At 37.3% G+C, this 14415-nt stretch overlaps 1 protein-coding gene across 2 annotated transcripts in view; it reads right to left on the bottom strand.

Moving 5' to 3' along the window:
- LOC105393425 (ninjurin-A) overlaps positions 1-13940 on the bottom strand; it is a 15599-nt gene extending 1659 nt beyond the window's left edge. Inside the window, exons 1-6 of one of the 2 annotated variants that reach the window (XM_048627360.1) lie at positions 13609-13940; positions 4723-4816; positions 3125-3247; positions 2310-2372; positions 1017-1081; positions 285-461 (exon numbers count right to left, since the gene is read on the bottom strand). In XM_048627360.1, coding sequence (XP_048483317.1) covers positions 285-461; positions 1017-1081; positions 2310-2372; positions 3125-3247; positions 4723-4816; positions 13609-13764 — 678 coding nt within the window. In that variant the 5' untranslated portion in view covers positions 13765-13940. Of the gene's footprint in view, positions 1-284; positions 462-1016; positions 1082-2255; positions 2373-3124; positions 3248-4722; positions 4817-13608 lie in introns of both variants that reach the window. The other variant, XM_048627359.1, reaches the window with a different exon arrangement.
- Positions 13941-14415: the final 475 nt, after the last annotated feature.

Raw genomic sequence — 14415 nt, forward strand, 5'->3', positions numbered from 1 at the left:
TTGTACGCAATAAAGTACTTAGGTATACTCGTATGGTGCAGACGCAGCTCAGCTACTCTTAGCTCCACTAACACAATGTTAGACTAGTGTATATCACCGTGGTTAAAGTATTGGCTAGTCATATAAGCGTCAGTCGCTGACTGCTCAAGGTACCTATGCGCTGGACGTAGGAACAGCTGATACGTCACTCGATCCAACGACCGTAATAAAAACTGAAGGTATTTTATTCTCGAGCCATTCCAAACTTCTCAACCACCCAAACTCTAACCCAACCAACAACGCACCTGCAACATAATACTGCACGTAATGAACACGACGCTCGGGTAGAAGTAGGGGTGCCGCGCCGACGACGCTTCCAGCACGTAGCGGAGTTGGTTGGCGTTGGCTGACAGGAGGGCCAGGTCCATCATGCCCTGCGCCAGGTTCTTCTTCTGCTGGTAGGTGTTCACGTCTGGGATCACCTGGGAGAAGATAAAAGAGGGGCGGTTAGATACCTATAACTTTCGAGGGAGGTTGATAGAGCTGATTTTGGGTGCAGTGCAGACAAGCCTACTAATATACCTGGGAAGGCAAACGTAATAAAATTAGGCTACTTGATTATCTTATGTCTCGCGGAATTCCCAGGGTAAAGCTTGGGGCAAAGACTTGTAGCTTTTAACAAAATAGCTTTCGTCGTCGTCGGTACATTCTTCGGTGTCTGTAATTTGTAGAAAACATTGACCTCGAAAACAAATTCCAAAACCGTTTTTTGCAAATAGTACACTGGGCCGGTTTTTAACCAACAGTACACTGGACCGGTTTTTAACCGAGACGGTTTGACGTCAGAGATGCATTTAGACAAAAGCGTTTTAAAAAGGACGGTGGACTCACCTAGTTACATGCCTTTTGTTAGGTATGACTCCCTTGCATGGTAGACAGAGATGCATTATTGCACTCTCTTTTGCTGGCATTTTAAACCCAATATTAGGGGCGAGCATTAACATCCTTCCTTCTTTGTAAAAGAGTTCAAAACTTACATTAGGGAGTGGTGACATGGCGCGATCATCACCGCCCAATCTGTTGTGTAGTCCGAAGCTATTGTCTGAAAAAAACATTATAAAATGATAAAAATCTACTTCGTTGGCAATATTTCTATCTAACGTTATTATGACCAGCCATTTTCAAAATATTTGATGACCAGTGTCCATTATTGCCCATGGTAGACTGAGACTAAAGAGGTAAATACGAATAACCTGTTATGTAAAGTAGCTTAATAAATTATCTATAGCAGCATGATGAAGTAGGTAGTTTAAATTCGGTTTTGCTGTTCTTAGGTTACAGCTCTCTGGTCACAGCAGATAGGTACCTAATTATAGAACTCATAAATCATAAAATGTGGGCAGACAATTTTAAATTTGATATATTACAAAGCACACCAACAGAACTAAATTATAAAACAGAAATACTTTATATCGCTTGAAGAAATATCTTTCAGGGGTGAGGTAAGTACATTGTAACATGTGATTTAAGGCAATAAATAAATGAAATGAAAATGAAAGTAAGTACCTACCCAAAGTTCGTGCAACATGCATAAATAGGTATTTAACATGCAGTTATTCCACATCTATCAGTTACCTACCGATCAGACAACACAAATCTTGATTAATAATTCAATCGGTAAGTGTATTTTCAGAAATAATGCAATATATCTTATTTACTTATATCATTAAAAACTTCACAAATCCCATAATAGAAGGTAAGTACTTAGGTACCTACATGAGCAAGAAAAGCAATTCAATGGAAATTACGTTTTACTTATAGTCTTTACGCGTAAAGGGTTCGCAATTTTGTTTTTTTGGCAAAAATATAGATCTGTATCTTGGGGAGAGTACTACTAGATAGCACCATAATTAGGTGCTTAATTTCGTACATACACTTAGGTATGTGTTTTATACAGTAGAACCTCGATTCCTCATCGAAAACTGTAGGTTAACTCAGAAGTTTCCAGTGTCTCCCTTTCAGAGCCCTTAGCATGAATTTTCATCGCCAACGTGTCGTGAAATTACTCGATGAATTTTGTAAGGAAATTTTAGTTCTGCTACCGACCGCCAGGGGCGCTGTTCATAATATTTTCATACAAAATTACTCGATGAATTCTACTTCACGTCCACGATGAAAATTCATGCTAAGGGGTCAGCTTCAAGACACTGAGGTTCTACTGTAGCCTGCTGTAATGTAAAGTAAACCCGTGCGTCTATACAAGGGTGCACACCAACCACCATAGTAGAAGTCAGTTTCGTCCACTCCATGCTTAGTGTTGAGCCAATTACCATCCATGGTGCCGTCATGGGATACGCCGTCCTTGTTGGTGTCTTCGTTGGGGTGAGGGTACCCTGCGGATGAAACAGGTAGGTATGTCAATTACAAATACGTATTCAAAAGGATATCAGAAGTTAGAGCAACTGGTGAGAATGAAGAGATTGTACTTGTAGGAAGCGAGAGAAGTAGATAAGTACCTATAAGTATTGTTAACTAGAACTAGCTTTTCCCCCGTGTTTTGATATATTTTTGTGTGTGAAAAGGTGAATAGGTAGAAGCTGCCGTAAGATTTTATTAATAGCTTTATTTTTCAATGTAGGTGCACACTCGATGAACACAGTATTATCTATGTAAATGAGGTCAAAAATAATATTGATAAGCACGTTACTACGGTAGACCTCAACTGTGATAAGAATGCAAAACATAATTATCAAAGGAAGTTGCAACCATTCAGTTGAATCATTATCATCTACTAAAGTAACAACGAGATACAATAATGTCATTGATGTACATCTTGATGCATCTACTAGACATGTGACCAATGAGCAGCTGCGAGGAAATTCTCAACAACCCGCCTTTATAGGCTTCTCTCATATCAAAATTACCTACTCATAAAGTCATACATAACTCAATGAAACAATAATGGTGACTATTTTTCAATAATGAATACTATATTTAACACTCGACCCGATATGATTTAGGCATGAAATCCAAAAACTAGTAATAGTTACTTAATTTAATAAAAAGCCACACAACTACCCCTCAATCAGTTTGAAACCGCCACAAACCAAACTCCAGAAAATGCAGGCGACCGCAAACCTCTTACCTTCACCGGGCGGGTGTATGGGCTTGAACCCCCCGTTCTCGAGCAGCCCGTCGTCGATGCCGGGGTAGGGGGCCGCGTCAGAAGGAGGCTTCATCTCACCCTCCAGGTCATCCACCTCGGGACCTGGAGAAAATACTTTGTAAGTTGGTGGTGTGACTAAGGAAACATGCATGGTGGATTGAGGTAGGTGTATTGGCCGTCGCACCACAAACTCAAGCGCACTTTGAACAACTTGGCTTACTGCCACTACCAACGTAAACAAAACTCGAGCGCTCTTTGAAAGGATAATAGAAGGACTAACTTGGAATCACTAATAGATGATGGTTGGTAGACTAAATGGTGGTATGTGTATGTAGGAAGTTGGGATAGGCTGGATTCTCTAAAAGCTTTCTGTAAGTATAAAATGCCTGATGTGATGTTATGATATAAATTATGAATCTAGGTAGGATATTGTGTTGCAATGGGCTGATAATGATGAGATATCTATATAACTCACTACACCATCATTAGTATTACATAATTAGGTATTATGTAGTTACTTACTTACAAATACGTTTTTCCGTGTAGTCATAACGTCAACTATAGCTATATTACGTAGATAAGTACTTAATACTAACACTTTACAAAGTGTACATTTTAGACGTAAATATTACCTCCTGTTAATTAATCGTACTTAAGACCTTGAATAACAGACAGTAATAAAACTGTCGTCATGGGCTGCTGCACTTCTGCACTGGGGCTTTCCACCATGCAGTTTATTTGTCGCCACTATTTTAGATAAACTCTAGATGTAACAGTGTAGTAGGTCGGCACTACCTAAAATGTGATGCTTCACAGTTATCTTATTAAAATGTTCATGGTTTATAAATTGTATGTTGTTTTCAAATACTAAGTAAGTAATGTTCATGATAAATAACCATGATTCAAGTTGGCGTTAAATATTTAATTACTCCATTAAGTTAAGTACAGCCATGTGATTAAACAATCCAGTATTATCCAGCTTTTAATTAAAATAGCAGGAAAACCACACACCTCTAGGTAATCAGTGAATAAATCTTATTGCATTGTGTGGCGTTACATGGCGTTTGCCGGCTTGATCATGGCATCATAATTGATAGTGTAGAGTCATTATTAAGTACTTACTTCATTTATTACAGAAAATTACAACATTAATCAGGTATTTTACACCCAAAAGGTAACATGTAGCACAAATGACGAACATCGACCATTTACTGCAGATCCTGCGTTGTTCTATATGGTGTAAGCGTAACTTTATACAATATTGGGAACAATGTTTTCTACGTGCGACGGTTATTTTTATGACAATGAAGTACTCTACTAAGTTCTTATTCAAGTGTCCGACAAAAACTAAAGCTGAACTACCGTGGTGAGAGGATTAGCCAGCCAGATCAGTGGCCTGTCGCTGACTGCCCATCTCGGCCTACGTACTATGAGCTGTTGATGATGATGATTATGATAATAATTATGCTCAGTGTACGGCACGGCAGTTTTAGTGCACTTCTTCTCGGAATATGGACCATCCGGATGATGATGATGGGTGCATGGTGATATGGTATATCAGTAGTGCAATGTCTCACCCGCCAGAGGGGGCTGCGGGCGCTCCCGGCCGGGCTCCAGGAGCGGCTGGTGCGGCTGCGCCGTGTCAGCGTCAGACTCAGGCTTAGCACCGCGCTGCGGACAAACAAACATACATGCGAGTTAGATATGAAGAGGAGAGAATATTTCACTTCCGGAAATTTGAAGAGAAGTTCAGACTATACACTCGCGAGCAATAGGTTTATTAATTTATAATTGTAACTTTGATTATTTTAGCAGACACAATAAGCAGTAAAATAAGTGTCTTCAGGTCTGGGGGTCACTACAAAAATCGAACAAACGAACGAATGAGAGGTGTGATGTAATCGGTACGGTTAAGTTTTAATAGTAACGAGATACTTAGATAGTGTCGTGGTTAGCGCAGCGCTCCGAAGCCTAAAGAAAACTAAGTTCAGAAGCTAACCACAAGTCTATCTCGTATTAAAAAGTTGCCGATTGCATGACCCCCCTTTGCAAAGAAAATTTGTACCTGCCACGCTGACGCCAATGAAAAGGGCATTTTTCCCATGAATACAATTACAGATACGTTGTACTCTCTCAACTTTGTAAGCGCGAATGACCGAAGCCTGCGATAGATCAGTGTTTTTTTCTCTCCTCATGATTCATCGGTCAATCCGATGTTCATTTGTTAGTCGGACAAACCCACATGGAACTCATAGCGTGTCTGACGACCTACACCGGTGATTGCTATGTCTATTATGTACTTACTGACATTCTACTGCTTAGCTACCTCTACCGTTTTATAGTGACCATTTTCGTTTGAGGAAAATATGCAGTTAAGTAGACACTTGTGAAAATATAATAACTTTGGTACTATTTCACATAACATCTTAACTACAATTTGCATCCATAGCTGGTACCTACACCATATAAATTATGTTCCAAAACGGAAAAAAGGAAAAATATCACTTTTCAATAACAATTTTACTCAAAAAAACATACGGATACGTTCCGAAATAAATAGTTTTTATTTTAAAATTAAGTTAATAAATAAAATTAAGTATTAAAGTTATATGTGCAATAGCATATATATGCCTTTTGCACATACATGGCTGAGTTTAAAATATGGTTGAAGCTGCAGTAGGCCAGCGTGTCGGAAATAATTAAAGTTTTGCTAATTAGGTCAGGTCGTCGCTTTCGACCCACATAAGTAGGTACAAACAAATGTATATTTATTTAACAACTGCACATAGAATGCACTGCATTTTAAATGTCTTCCATATTATTATATATGGGTTAAACTAAACTATACTATGTATAGGAGATATTGTAAATCAGCGCGGTAGTAGGTAATATATTATCTTCTACCGCCTTAGCTGAGCCGCCGTCCGTTTCGGTGCCAGACAACGCACACATATCCTCTCATTTATTTCTTTTGTTTATTTTTTATTTTTTTATTTTATTTATTGAGGCACACAAAACAGATAACAATGGTTACAAAATTTAAAAAATACAACTAAACATCTGTTCTACATTGATACCCAAAACATGCATGCACAACATTAATTATTTAGGATGGAACATTACTCATTACATGTGTTCTATGCTATAAGGTAAATACCTACTAATTTTATTAAATAAAACTAAAAATTACTATGAAGTTGAAATAATTAGAACTAGCTATTCGGGTTAGAGCTCTGAAGGATGCCAATAGATTTTTTATATGTAAAGAATTTGTTATTAAAAATATCAATGTCTTTGTTACTCACAGATAACTCATTATAAAGTCGACACATTCGGAGAATGGGATTAAAGTATGCTATATTGTTTTTACAAGTTGGGACCAGAAATGTTTTAGGATTGCGGGTTCTGTAATAGATGTTAATATTAATCAATGATTGCAGAGTGGGGGAATCTATTCTAGCATGCAAAATCTTGTAAAGGTATATCAAGTCGCTTCGCTCACGGCGCGCTTCGAGTGACACCATTTTGAATTTGGAAAGCCTATCTACATAATTAATACGACCATGATGATACCTATAGCTTAAGGTTCTTAGAAACTTTTTTTGGATACGTTCGATGTTATCGGAATGAATATCATAATAGGGTGACCAAATGACACTCGCATACTCCAGGACGCTTCGGACTAAACAGTTAAATAAGTATATGGAACTGTTAGGGTTTTTGAACTCTTTAGTGGAACGCAATATGAAACCTGAAAGTTTTGCTCCTCTTTTTATAATATTCTCATAGTGAGGTCTAAAAGAAAGTTGATCGTCGAAAAGAACACCAAGGTCTCTTACCACACTTTTTCGATCAAGAATGTGCCCTGACAGAGTGTAGTTATGTAGGATCTTATTCGTTTTCCTCTTGCTAAAAGTGATAATGGAGCATTTATTCGTGTTAAGGAACATTTTGTTTCGAGAACACCAGGCTTCTACGGTATCAAGATCAGATTGCAGATTCAAACAGTCTCGATCATTATTAACTACGGTAAAGACTTTTAAATCGTCAGCATACATTAGATAGTGGCAATTGAGTTTGTCTACAAGGTCATTGATAAATAATATAAATAGAAGAGGGCCTAGGTGTGATCCCTGTGGCACTCCAGATGAGATGTCTATTGGAGCTGATAGGTATCCTTTAACTGTTACCAATTGGCTCCTTTTAGTTAAATAAGATTTAATCCATCTATACAAGCTTCCGTGAATCCCGTAAGAAGATACCTTAGAGCATAAGATGCGATGGTTAACTTTGTCAAACCCCTTACAGAAATCTGTGTAAACGCTGTCGACTTGGCCGCCTTTAGCAAAACAATCGCATAAGAAGTTTTTGTATTCTAGGAGTGTTTTTGTGTTTAGTCATAATGTCTTTGTGTTCATTTATTACTGTTTTTCATTATGTTTTCTTTTTTTTTTTCTGTGTGTGTGCGATGGCACGGAATAAACGTTTTTATTATTATTATTATATAGGAAGAGATATTTTTAGGTTTGGTTAATTCATTAACCATACTAGCCATGATTTACGGTAACTACATAATATATCTATGAGAATGAGGTTAATCCAATAATTCATTATGGTAAATGTTTATTTAATATGAAACTCATTAGGTCAAGAACGGAGTCAACTAAGTAAGGACGAATACCTTAATAATATAATCATGCAGGATAATTTGCTATTTTGTCTTATGCTATTATTACGTTGAAAGCACTTATTATACTTCCATGTTTGAAACAGTACACTCTGTATTACAGTATATAAGGTTGCCTGTAAGAGATCGCTCTCAGCGATAACGCCGCCTATTGTACATTAGTTCTAGTCTATAAGTAGGATTTATGTGGTGTTCTATAAAGCGATATTCTATTCTATTCTATTCTATTAGGTACTACCACAACACACACATATCAACCACCTAATTTAGTTTTCGTTTTTTTAAATCGGTTGATTATATTCGGTTAGTTTTATGTAAGTACAATAACGCCCCTCCGCAATGCTACCAAGAGAAAAGTTTCAGTTAAAGCTACGAACTTTCCTCGCTACGAAGTGCTACGGCGTGGCGTAGCAGGCTGTAGCTTTTTAGAAACTACTTATTAAAATAATTTAATAAGTATGTAACTAAACTAATCTAGCATTAGAGGGTTTTAGACCTGTAGTCCCGTTGTCCCCGTAACTGTGTCCCCGTTACGGGGACAACGGGACGTCATTATATTTTCGTTCCGTTGTCCCCTTTGCGGGCAATAGTGAACGGGGACAACGGGCCGTCAAAATTTTACGTGTCGTTGTCCCTTCCGAATTCTATTAACTTATCTTAGACGACCGAATGGCGTAGTGGTTAGTGACCAGTGATACCCTGACTACTGAGCCGAAGGTCCCGGGTTCGATTCCCGGCTGGCGCAGATATTTGTTTAAACACAGATATTTGTTCTCGGGTCTTGGATGTGCCCGTAAAATGGCAATAGGCCCGCCCCCTATTACATTGGGACTAACATAACACTCTGGCGAAAAGTGGGTGCAGCAATGCACCTCTGCCTACCCCGCAAGGGAATACATTAGAACAAGGCGTGAGTGTGTGTTTTTTTTTATCTGTGTTGTCTTTTGTTTCGCGGCAGTATTTCGTCGTACCGTTAGCGCATCCTTTAAAATTTACACGTTCATCCAATTTGCCAAATTATCATACAGGTAAGATATTATATAAAACTCATGAATTAAAAAATATACTTGTGTTTTTTAAAGTTTATTTTGGAAACGGGGACAACGGGTCTGATTTTTTATTTTTTTATTAAGTGCCGCTGTCCCCGTTGAGGAGCTCACGTCCAACGGGGACAACGGGCCTGATTTTATTTATTTTCTGAAAGTACCGTTGTCCCCGCTTAACGGGGACAAGAATTACGGGGACAGCGGGACTACAGGGTTTTAGCCTGGTTTTAGAGATTATTAGACGCATTGTTTACAAAATTAAGTATATAAAACCAGTATTTTCGAATAAGTATATATTTTTTCCAATTTAACTGATTTAGTGTGATTGTGGTTTGAACAAAACCAAATTGCTTGGTATAAATCAGAACAACAAGATTGATAAAAACAGAATTTATCTTATCAGTAATTCATAACACAGCCTTAATTCCTCTATATCGAGTATCAAGTACCAGTAATCCTACTAAAATTAGTGATTTCTCTACTAAGTAAGTACCTACAAAAAATATAAACATATAATTTAATTTAACGACATCTAAAACTCTCTTCGTGCAATGTTTTGTAACACCACTATGCATAAACTTAAAAACTATTTAAAAACTATAGAAGTTTATGCATAAAAATGTTTATGGTATGTATGACGTTGACTGTTGTGTCTTTCCTTGGGAACTCTATATAGACCCGCCATCTGTGTTTTTATTGTTTAAAATTAAGCTTATGTACCTATTTAACTATGCCATAACGTACGCACCATTCAACATCGCCAATGAAACAATCGTTTAGTAAAGTCATGCGCGTTGACTGCTTGAGCATAAGCAGTCCTTGACATTCAATCAAATTTACATAAATACGTACTGAATTCGTATACTTTATTATTAGATTTCACGTCGGCACTACGTAATAACACGTAGATATAAACAAGAGTGCGTTGTCCGAACTAGCTGCCAAGATTCACACTAAATAACAGAACGACATCAACGTCGCTCCCAAAGATAATATTGGATGAGGAAAAGCTAAACTTTTCCGCCTGAAATAATTGGACTTAGGGAAGTTTCAGCACAAGGTGACTAATTTTATTTACCTAGCTATTACCTAAACTAAACTTTATTTAGAATTAATGTACTTATAGGAAAATTATTAATACTTTACATACTTACCTCATTATTCGACGTAAATAAAATTACGTAGTTGTTACAGTACAATACTAAGTAACTGTTAATAATTTGCTGGTTACGATCATGTTGTAGAGCATATTTTTTAACGTTTTACAATTTACCAAGATATTACAGGAACTGAAGCAATGGACCGAGACACATAGTTAGAAAATATCTCATACAGGTATGTAACGTGTGTTTACACCATTATTTCAGTGTTAACTGTAAAATTAAAAAGTAGTAGGAAAGTGTATATACTTAATGATAATGCTTCAATCGGAAATCATTAAAAGTTTCATTTTTTAATCTTCTAGTTTGAAATAGCCTTCCAGCTTTGGATTTGGAAATTTTCACATCAAATAGTGTAAGTAATAACTACTTACATCCGGTTTTCTTTAAATGATATAAAACAGGGACTACAGGGAGTAATTTTGTAATCAACTTTGCGATGGAATGGAGTACCCTGCAGATATTGTCATAATGATTAGCTATTCTAAACATTCATTTCAGGGCGCTATCGCTAGGCTGAAACCGTGTCCTATTGTGGAATCTCTAAATAGAGTAAATAGCTTGTTCAATGCGCAGTTTTTGACCAAATCGAAGGCCACCGGTTTTTGTTAGCACATTGAGTCAACTGTACGTAGGCATATGGGATGAGGTATTCTGATTTGCGTGTGGGCTGGCAGGACATTGAACTACTGTTGATCATATCTTATATTTATTTAAGCATATGACGACAAAATTACTCATTGTTTTGAAATAAATGTTCAAAGCTTACCTTTGTTGCTGAACTTTCACAAAAAATTATGATTTCTTTATTTCCCGGAATAACACCTTGGTTTCCTCTAATGATTAATTAAATGTTCACCATATATCTATTAGAGTAGGTCTTAGACAAGTAAACCACTGACATATCTCTGGAGTAGTTAAGTAAGTAGTTTGTTCTAAATCTAAGGCTAAAATGTTTTTTTTAAGGGTAGATAGAAGTAATCTTTAATCTTTTTGTAAGAAAAACTTTGCTGATCTGGAACCTTTAAATAAGTCGGTTTGCAGTCAATGGTTTTGCAGTTTTTTTCATGAATATTTTGTTCTTGTAAAACTACGGCTTCGATAATGACCAAGTGAGTTCGATGTGATTGCAACCGTACATGTAATTGATGTAATAAACTCTCCACCTACACATGACGTGACGAGAGAACCAAATTCGTCCATGTTTCGGAAGCGATGACCCATCATTGCCAAGGTCATGCAACTCATGCATCATCATCATAGGTGAGCGTCAAATGCCAGGTGTTAATTTATAAACATACTTTACTAAGGTACTGCCAGTTTCAGTAAGTCTATCTACCGAAAATTACTATGGTGGTTACTATCACACAATTTTGAGACCTGAAAAGTTACAACATGAAAAATTGTTCTCGACTTTACCCAGAGCTAATAAACTTCTCCCAAGCAGCTCTAGATCATGTTGTTAAAACAAAGAATAATCACTACAATTTCACGCCAGTTATTTGTACTTTCTACTTGATTTCCTTATGAATTATTAATTAAGTATATTAAAAAAAACAGCCTTCATGCTGAAGCGCCGCCAGTGGCGTGCGCCGGCGCAGTTCTTGTAACGCTTTTAATTTGTTGTCCGTTGCAACTGTCAGTATTGTTGGGATTAGTCGGTTGTAAACTTCAACGTAAATGAGCTACTTTAGATTAAAAAAACTTTATAAATTAGCTGGTATTACGTGTATAAATGCAGTTTAGAATCTTTTTTGATCTTGTATGTTTTGAGATTTTGGTATTCCGAGTATCAGTTGATTTTGAAAAAAAAAACTGGAGGATAGCTCATATTTTCAGTACTTAAAACATTAATTAATATTTGAAGTGCAAACAATTAAAAGAATATCAATTACTTTGACCACTGTTGTTTTAGCGTCTAATGGCGACGCTATGTAAGGTAATTAATTAAGGTGATGGTTGAGAACTCCAGACCTTTAACTAGGTAAATGAACATAATACGTATGGTATATATTCATTTACCTAGTTTATATGGTATGGTATGGAGTTACCTGCCTGATATACTACATCTACATACCAATTGTATGTTTTAGATATAGAGTACATACTTTACCAGTCAAATAAATGGATATAGCAATGCACATCACCAAGTTAGGAGCGTGATTTTATTTTGCTTTCGTTATAGCCGGTCTTTAATGAAAAATTTCAGCAAACATAATTTTTACTTACCTACATAAGTATAAGTAAGTATTCCTAATGTAATATGAACAGGTAAATCCAACTAACTATTCAATTCAAAACACATTCCATCTAAATAATGAATATATCATAGTCACTACTGGTTTTAAACGATTTCCTGCCATTGCAGACAACCTAATATTAATAATACTAAGTATATACCAGTAGCAGGCTCGTATCATCACCGCATGCCTATCTACAAGGAAATACCAGTAGATAGGTATATAACTGGATTTATTACAGAATACACTTACGCACAATAACAAAGAAAATACCATTCTGCTAACTGCAAAATTACTTAACCAGCAGCCTTACTCCCAGCGATTAATAGTTGCTATCCAAAAAAGCCAATTAAAACTCAGTTCAAAAATTTAGGCCGATTCAGTTGGTACCACCACCTCGGTTTTGACTGAGCCGCGGACCAGGGACAACGTAGAAAATATATCAAGAAACCACTAGTGATTATTTTTGAAACGGTAGCCGAAGTAAGCCGATATCAGGCCGATGTTGCGATCGTATTTCAATAGAGGTGAAAGAAAGAGATGTCGCTCTATAAAATTGTATAAGACGTCATAACACAATGAGCCGCAAAAATGTGCGGTGGGAGTAAGAAATTAGCGATATTTGTGAAATCGATTCAGCCACTCATCGCTGGGAGTAAGGCTGCAGTTCTATAAAGTTGGATGGTTAATTCCCAACTTCTTAGTACCTATGTCGATAAAAAACACTAGAGTTACTGGACTAGGGATGGGCAGGAAGAGCTGCCCAATGCGCTTCGGAAGTAAATAAGATGTCTACCATTGATACATGATTTGAGGAGGCTTCATTCATCTTAACACTTTTATAACATTAATCAACTTTGAAGTTAACAGTGCGCTTACAGCAGTACTTAACTACTGTTTGAACGGTTCAGCCCTTATGGCTTCCTCGTCAGTCAGGATTCCAAACTGATTACTCATTATTCCTCAATGATTCATTAATGTGCTCCTTCACAAAGAAATATTATTCAAAATTATGCAGCTTTAATCAGTGTACTGTAAATGGTGTATTTAGTTAATTGTCTCATTCAAATAAAATGCCTTTCCTAATTCACAAATCTAAATTAGGGTTTTGGACTTTTAATTTCCAACACATCGTTTGCACCTACTTAACAGACCTACTATTACTATTGGAACTCTGTTACTAATGGTCATTCACCACAAATATGATAATCACAGGAACCCTAAAGTTCTTCCTTGTTTTCAATTTCGATCCTCAAAACTCGAACCTCAACCGTCTCCAAATTCCAACGGCATTCATCCAGAAAGAAACAAAACTCAGAACCAGTCTTACCGGTGAATCCTTCCCAGTCTTCTCGTTAGCCACAGTGTGGACATCGGGACCGGCGTCCTTCAGGGCTGGTGGTGTCCCGAACACCATCTCCACATCATTCAGGTCCAGTGGCTTCTTTGGAGCCTCAGCTTTCACAATACCGGCTTCCTTCGACATTTTCACTCACTAACTTTTAACTTGTAATAGGCAAAACACTAGCTTTATTAACTATTGGTTTGTTGTTTGTAAGAACACAAATAAACACTGGTAATTTATGTTGAGTTTTGTTTACACCGCCCGCGCATTTTAAGCGCGCTGCTCATTCAAACTCCGCGATTGAACTGAGAGGCGTGTGGTGCTGTCTGGTCATATCATAATGACGGCGCCTCTGCCACGCTTGTAATCACCAGACAAGCCACTATAGCTCTAAAGCTGATGGAGATAAAGAGTGTGGGAACGGCAGTGGTAATGTGGTTGGGATTTCGGCTAAAAATACTGGGTTTATACGGAGAAACACGATGGCAGACGCAGTAGCGACGGTTCACTGGTTCCCCAGTTAATTGGGATTACTGATAATGAATCCGTGGGCTCGTTGAGTCTTGGTATTCCCGTTTATGTTGGGTTTGATTTCCCTGCTGCATTCCTTCAGGAAGAAACCTTATGCTCCCGTCGTGTGGTTCGCTTTATGCTTTTGCCCGTTGTTCCTCTTGCATACACAATGCTCACTCATCCTGTCATCCGTATGGCCAATTGTAGTATATGAGCATGCAACCTGCATGAAGGTTGCATACCTATCACCTATATATAAGGGCATCTGTCAAATTAGCT

Source organism: Plutella xylostella, chromosome 18 (assembly GCF_932276165.1).
Source record: "Plutella xylostella chromosome 18, ilPluXylo3.1, whole genome shotgun sequence".
Lineage (NCBI taxonomy): Eukaryota > Metazoa > Arthropoda > Insecta > Lepidoptera > Plutellidae > Plutella > Plutella xylostella.